Raw genomic sequence first — 7910 nt, forward strand, 5'->3', positions numbered from 1 at the left:
GAGCAGGAAAAGAAACCAAAAAGCCAGGGTCTGGGGAGAGGGCCTTTTAGATATTGTGAGAAACAGGATTTTGATGTGGACAGGAAGGATATCAAAACACCTGGAATGGAGAAAGATTTTCAAAAAATGTAATTATATATATATATATATATATATATATATATATGAAATAAGTCATTGAACGATTTTACTAAATTCTCCTATTAACTTACACCTCTTTCCCTCATTTTGCAGTGCTCCTGGAAGTGGCCCCATGTTCAAATCAACAACTGTTACTGTGAGAGAAAATCTCAATGAAGTTTCCCAAAGAGAGATTGTAGATTCAGTTAATAACCAGCAAGATCTGATTCACAGTGAAGAAAAAGGGAAAGATGTCACCACCGCTTCTGCAGAAACGGAAAGTGCAAGTAACTGCACAACAAGTAATTGCCAGCTTGGAGATCAAGCTCAGGGCATTCACAGACATAGAATTGGCTTTTCCTTTGCATTTCCAAAGAAAGCCTCTGTGAAGCTGGAGTCTTCAGCTGCGGCCTTCTCTGAATACAGTGATGAGTCCTCTGTGGAGAAAGAATTCAGCAGGAAGACTAGATTTGTCCCCAGCACTTGTCACCTTCAACTATTATCGCCACCATGTGAGCCCCTCAGTTCTGAAGAGAAAGCTAACTCTCTTCATCCACCAGAGGCCATGTGTACCGACAAAGCAACTGCTCCAATTGAAGAGACAAAAGAAATATCTAATGAAAAACATACACTGTTGGCTTCCTTTTGCCAGCTTCAACTCCCTGTATGTTCTGATGCAGATACTTGCCAAAATTCAGCACCATTTGAAGATCAAATGTCAATGGAAGATGCTATTGTTAATGAAGACATACCTGTGAGTAAAAACAGCCCTGACTTCATAGAAAAGAATCCCACTGTGCCTAATGACTGCACACCAGCACAAACTACCACAGAGGAAAATGCTAAGATTAATGATGTGGTCAAAATGGAAATCGGAAATAAAATTGATCATGGGCCATTGGCACCTTCAAACACTGCAGAGGAAAACAACAGGTTGCAACACAGACCAGGTTTATGTAAAAGACAATGTGACCCATTTGTACCTGTACTTAACAAACTTGGATCTACCGTGCTTCAGTGGCCATCAGAAATGCTAGTTTATACAACTACGGAGCCATCAATATCGTACAGCTGTAATCCACTCTGCTTTGACTTCAAGTCCACTAAATTAAACAACAATCAACATAAAGGTAAGCCGACCATAAATGACCTTAATTCTCAACAGAAGGAGGACTTTTGCAAGAGGCCAGATGCTGATTGCAATGATGTACTAATCGCAGGAGTCACAAATGATGAAATTAGCAGTAATACAAATGATCACACTAAATTTACTGCTCTTCAGGCTGTCCACACTCTGTCCAACAGTTATGATTTAGAACAAAATGAGAATGTGGGTCAGAGGTACAAAGATATTTCCTGTATGAACAGAAAAACAAACAAATACAATTTTGCTAGAAATCAAATTAAACGAGATACTCTAAATGGGAAATACAAGAAACTCAGGTTGAAGGAGACTCGTGAGCACTGGTTCCATAAAAGCAGAAGGAAGAAAAAAAGAAGAAAGTTATGTCGCCATCGTCCTGGGCAGACAACCAAAGAAGCTGAAAGTTGCTGCAGAGCAGAAATGGAGAGCCAGTGCACTGATGAGACTGGGAAGGGTCCACAGGAACCAGTTCCTGAAAGGCAGCAAAGGAGTCCAGAGCAATGGTCAGACTTACATCAGCTACCGGATGGAAGACCCAAAGCTGCATCTATAAATGTAAGTGAAAATGGAGAAATGAATACAACACTGGACCCTGAATCCAACAACCACGCTATCAGTTCACAAAACCATGAAGGAGAAGACACAAAAGTTGTAAATGGACAAACAAATCCACCAATGATACATCCTGGGAAGCAAAACTTAACATATTCCAGAACTTACTGCTGTTGGAAAGCCAGATCATCAAGCTATCAAGGGAATGACAGGTGCTTAGTTCCACAAAGTGATATGAAAGTTCCCAGTCAGAATCAGCCTATTAAAAGAGGTTACAATTCTCTCATGACTGAAGCAGAAAGATCTCATCGGAAGCGCAGACAACATTCATGTTCTTATTCATCAGATGAAAGTTTAAATCAACAGAATAAGTTAGCAGAAGGATATTTGAAGCCGCTGAGTGCTTCTGTCACTCCCTGTCAGCCGAAGAAGAAACGAAGGAGAAAAAGAAGCAGATTCCACATTGGAGGTAGAACTTTGAAAATCAAAGACAATTCAGATTATTCCATGAAGAACAATTCTTCTCTGAGTCACCCAGATGGCTTAGTAAAGGAAGACACAAAGGAGGAGATAAAACCACAAGATAATATAACTGTCGAGAAGAGCTCAGAACAAACAGAGCAAACAGAAAACAAAGTGACATTACATCCTTACAATCCACTTCCTTCTGAAACCAGTGGCAAAGATGAGCATTTGGTAACGGAGACTACTCCATGTGACTTATCACAGGCTTCCAATGATCCCTCTACATCTGTGAATGTAGCAAGGGCCCCATCAAATGACTCAAATGACACTAACTTGCCAGAACAAAATCAAAGAAGCCAGACTACAAACAGTAACGAAAAGCAAATTCCTTTCAAGGTGCCTCATACTGAAAGGAACTTTAGAAATGCACAGACTAAATCATACATTTGTCGTTATGAGCTAGCTGAGACCATTCCACAGGGAAGGATGTCTGAGGCGTCAACAGAGTGGCTGTGTTACAATCCCGGAATCCTCAGCTCGCAACCACCACCACTCCAGTTCAAGGAAGCCCATGTCAGCGGCCATGCCTTCGTAACAACAGAGCAAATCCTGGCTCCATTAGCTTTACCAGAGCAAGCATTATTGATTCCACTAGAAAACCACGACAAGTTAAAACATCTACCATGCGAGGTCTACCAGCACATTATTCAGCCAAACGTGCTGGCCAGCAAGGTCAAATTGACCCTCCCTCCTGCTCCCCTGCCTCCTCCTAGCACTCCTGTGCAGCCTTTGCCTTTGCAGCGACCCTTCTGTTCTACCTCTGTTACCACTATCCATCACACTGTTTTACAGCATCACGCTGCAGCTGCTGCAGCTGCAGCCGCAGCCGCAGCTGCAGGAACCTTCAAAGTGCTTCAGCCACACCAACAGTTTCTGCCCCAAGTCCCAGCTCTCGCCAGAACATCTATACCTCAGATCTCGGTAGGAACTGTAGGACCTCGGCTTTGTCCCGGCAGTCAGCCAGCCTTGGTGGCTTCTCCTCAGCTGCCAATCATTCCCACATCAGTTCTTCACCCCAGCCACTTGGCTTTTCCACCTTTACCCCACGCACTTTTCCCTTCATTGCTTTCACCCCATCCAGCGGTCATTCCTCTGCAGCCCCTCTTCTAGTCGCCACCGTAAAGGAAAAAGAACATATACATATGAGTAGGTGTTTATCTACGTGCATAATTGGCTACTTCACTGACAGAATAAACTGGCCAAAGCTGGCCTTATTGATTTCAGATCATTTACTGTAAGTGTAATGATGCTAATAAATTATTAAAGTTTCTGATATATAATATTATAAAAGCACTGGATAGTTTGAGAATCAATACAATATATGCTGTATATTAAAATGATGTCTTAAAAGTATGCATAATGTACATAGAATATATTTATAGTACTGTAATTTATGTTGTAAAGTATGCTCCTTGTTTTTCTAATCTTTGTGTATTTGCACCTATTTAATGTTTAGACAAAGCTAATGACCCTATTTGTTTTGTATCATGTTCCTTGAATCTGTAAATTCAGTGAAATATATATCTTGCAATAAATTTTTGTTAATTATTTAAGTAAATCAAACTTTGGTGTTTAGGTGGTCTTCACTGATTTAGTAGTGTTGGAAATAGACTGTGTTCTATTTATGATTTTCTTCTGCCCTTTGGTATCATGGAATCACCAAGACCCAAATGTCTTCAGGATTTTACCACACTTAAATTTTGTCATCAATCACAGCAAATATAATAGACAGTATATTTTTTGAGTCTCCATTTCTTATAGCATAGCTTATATTGAGAATTTGCTGCATTCCTTAGCCATGGTTTTAGACAATAGCCATGGATATTTATATTTAAGCAATTTTAGAATTTGAAAGTGCAATAGTCTAACAATCATGAGGAATGTATGTCATTCCCCCATAGGTATACTAAAACAGAAATGTCAACTAACAAATGTGTGTGTTCATAAAATTTTTAATATTAAAATTCTTAAATGTTCATTTACAAGTCCTATAGAAAATATATATGAAAATATTGACATGAATTAAGAAATAATTTCAATTTTAATACATCACTATTAAATGACAACTTGAGATTAACTGCAAAACCACTATCTATGTCTTGGCATACTCTTGAGAATACAGATGTGGGAAAAAATAAAAATCAACAGCTGTTCCTTCAGTAATTCTTTCTATGTACTCACATTTGTGACATCTTTCCTAATCAGGTAGAAATAACTGTAAACATATCCTGATTACCCTACCATATTCTGCTTTATTTCTAATTAGATTGTTGTTATAGTCTATCCAACTGTTGATGGGTAATAAAGAATGCTAATATGTAATGGAAAAATTTGGAAAAGCACAATTTCCCCAAGCAAGTTTCCAAGTTGTGTCTGTTCCAATGAATGCCATCTTAAAAGAAGTTTTCACACCAGTCAGCATGGGTTAACTTCATCAGGTGCAAAGGTTAGGAGAGTCTTGTCATGTCAGAGAAGAAAATAGACTTCAACTTTCATGTGGTCCTGTTCTGAGAAAGTATTATTTATGTGAACTGAATGGCCCTAAAAGGTGTATCATAAGGCATCTGTCATACCATAAAAATTAATATGGAGCCTTATTTTAAATAAGAGCCAAGGGAGAAAGGTAGAACAATTATTTTCATTATCATTTACTATAATAATAATTGATCTTAAAGTTCTCCTGAAAAAATGCTTGTGGCGGAGTAAAGGTGCCAATTTATGATTGACAAATAAGAAGGTAGAAATAGGATGGAAGCAATTTTATTTCAAATACTTTAAGACATTACATTCCCAAAATGGGAACTTAAATTGGAACAAAGGATTTTTCCCCAAGCAAAATACTTGAAAGTATCTTTGAAGACAAGGTAGATGAAGTCATCTACTGGGAAATGCTGCCCCAGATTGGTTTTCATCTATCAGAACAAGATTGTTGCTTATTCTGTCTCAAACCCAAATTGACTGTCTGACTTAACAGAGCATCTTTCTTTCCATCATGCTACAATTCTCATCCAGCTTGTCCATTTGCATCTCTTGTTTGTATCTTGCAATTCCTTATCCCTGGTGCTTCTTCTCCCTGCTGCTAATTTCCTACACAATTGTGTGAATCCTCTTCTTTCTCCACGTTATCATTTCTGTTTTTATTTCCCAATGATGCAGCTCTCTTAACTACTTAAATTATTGTGAACCATGTGACTAGCTAGACTTACTTAACTTTTAAACTACAATAACTATATAGTTCATTGCTGTCACATGGCATGAATTTTTAGAATGTATGAGGAAGAATGTTCTTATGTAAGACGAATAGAAATTGAACTTGACTGATAAATTGTTAGGTTGTCATAGATTCAGATGTTTGAATAAGAGACAAGCTGCAGTTGAGTGCTATGAAAGTCATCCTGATTATAAATTCATATCTATATTCAATACTATCCTGAGATATTATTTACATTATCTTCTCATCCACTATGTGCTAGAGGTATGAATTTGTAAGGAAACACTTGTTCATCTATCCTGATAACACTCAGCCTACAATCAAGTGGCTCAGGTCAGCTGGCTGAAGAGAAACAGTGAGCGGAAAATCATACAAAAATCAATAAAATGTCTTCAAGCAGTGTGCCCATTTGACTACACAAGTTTGAATTCCCAGTAATAGAGAAGTGCTCAAGTCCATGGGGTGGTCAGCCACGCTCTGAGAGCAGCATGGGATATATCCTCGTGTTTTTTCTAAACGTTACATTCAAAAGCTGAAATCCTAATTCTTTCCAGACATGCACTATTGTGAATCCCATCTACTGTGGAAATTTAAGTGATTTAACAGCTCTTCCCACCATCTCCAGTCTGTTACTTATAGATATCACTATGGTATGTGTGGCAATCATGATGAATAACTTGGAATACAGAGTGAAGCATGAATGTGAAATGCAATTATATTCAGCTAACAAAAGGTTTCACAGGGCTAGGGAGATGCTGTCATAGATATAAGCCCATCATGCACAAGGATGAGAACTGAGTTTAGATCCCCATGGTCCAGATGAGAATTCTAGCATGATGGCCTCTACATTTGTAGCCCTACTGCTGCTGAGGGGTAGAGACTTAAGGATCAACAGGTCTTGGCTAGCAAGTCTAGCCAAAACTGCGAGTTCCACATTCAGTGAGATAGTCCTGGTGTCTCAGGGAATAAGGCAGAGAGTGACAGATCAGGTCCCCAGGCAGACCACTCTTGCCTTTGCCTATGTATGCCTGGTATATATACACACATGCATGTGGAAACACCACAGATACATACAGTATACATAGTCATAACACACACACACACACACACACACACACACACACACACACACACACACACACACAAACAAAACTCAAAATAAAAACTGTCTTCACACTGATTAATAGGATGCATAAGAAAGAAACACTCATAGTTTCCTATACTATCCATGTCAAACAAGTATTTTCTCCAAACTCCTTTATTGGTGGTGGAATACTTACAGTGAATTACCCACAGGACATCTCAACTTGGCTGACAAAAATTTTGAGCTCAAAATGCAAATCAATCAACTTACTTTGTAAGTACTGTTGGAGCCTGCTTTGGGGTCCTATATTTATAAGCTCTGTGGATGACAACATACTAAAACATGTTACTAAAGTAAAAACCATGGTGTTTTGCCCACATCAGAAAAATCACCGAGCTCTTTTGTTTCCCTTTCCTTAAAGTCTTTTGAAATAATACACATTTTATAGAGCTCTCTTCTCATCCTAGTCTTGGTGATCAATAAGTCAATTCTATTTAAAATTAGGTCTCCATTCTCCACAATCTCCACCATAGGTCATCTTCAGGTGTAGCTTCTCATGCTACACTTTAAAAACACAATCTCAACATTCTAGGCTTTATTTTATTCTAGGCTTATTTTGGATTTTATTATTTTCTATACCAACTTTAAAACACTTTATATGTCAGGTGAACAAAATATCTCTGGTGAAGTACATGCCAGTGTCCACCTATTATAGTATGGCTCAAGGTCAACTAGTTGACACATCTACAATCTTCTTTTAGCTTGTATTAACATGACAGCCAGGCTTCAATGTTTTTGTTTCTATGTGTGCTTTCACCTGACTAACTGGGCAACAAGCCAATACTCAAGGAGATTGAAATTTTGGTTGAGAAATTTCCCTGCAGGTTACTTCTTCCTCACATAAAAGAACTTCCTAGTTCTATTTTTCATGAAGCATAAAGTGCAACATTATTTTTACAAATAATTCCTTGTGCTGCATATAGTGACTGGTTTGCCCAATCATTTAGAACACAATTTCTCTGTGGCAGTGCAATATAAGACACACAATGAACATACCATAAAACCAATGATGAGAAATAAGACCTGTATGAAAAAAAACTCTTAATTCGATATAGAACGTACTGTATAAATCTACACTGCTGTATATCCTTACTCCAGCTTCTCTTAAATCAGCTGTAGTTAAAACATAATTTTCAAAATAAATTGTTTTCATAAAGATTGTATGTCCTAGTGAAATTATCTATCAAATAAAAGTAGCACTCCAAAAGTGAAAA

At 38.1% G+C, this 7910-nt stretch overlaps 1 protein-coding gene across 2 annotated transcripts in view; it reads left to right on the forward strand.

Annotated features, from left to right (window-relative positions):
• Znf804a (zinc finger protein 804A) overlaps positions 1–5766 on the forward strand; it is a 204610-nt gene extending 198844 nt beyond the window's left edge. For both annotated transcript variants that reach the window (XM_052726189.1, XM_052726190.1), the window contains exon 4: positions 235–5766. In XM_052726189.1, the coding sequence (XP_052582149.1) occupies positions 235–3451 (3217 nt within the window). In that variant the 3' untranslated portion in view covers positions 3452–5766. The remainder of the gene's footprint in view (positions 1–234) is intronic.
• The last annotated feature ends 2144 nt before the right edge of the window (positions 5767–7910 follow it).

Source organism: Peromyscus californicus, unplaced genomic scaffold (genome assembly GCF_007827085.1).
Source record: "Peromyscus californicus insignis strain IS unplaced genomic scaffold, ASM782708v3 Scaffold_7__1_contigs__length_154581171, whole genome shotgun sequence".
Classification (NCBI taxonomy): domain Eukaryota; kingdom Metazoa; phylum Chordata; class Mammalia; order Rodentia; family Cricetidae; genus Peromyscus; species Peromyscus californicus.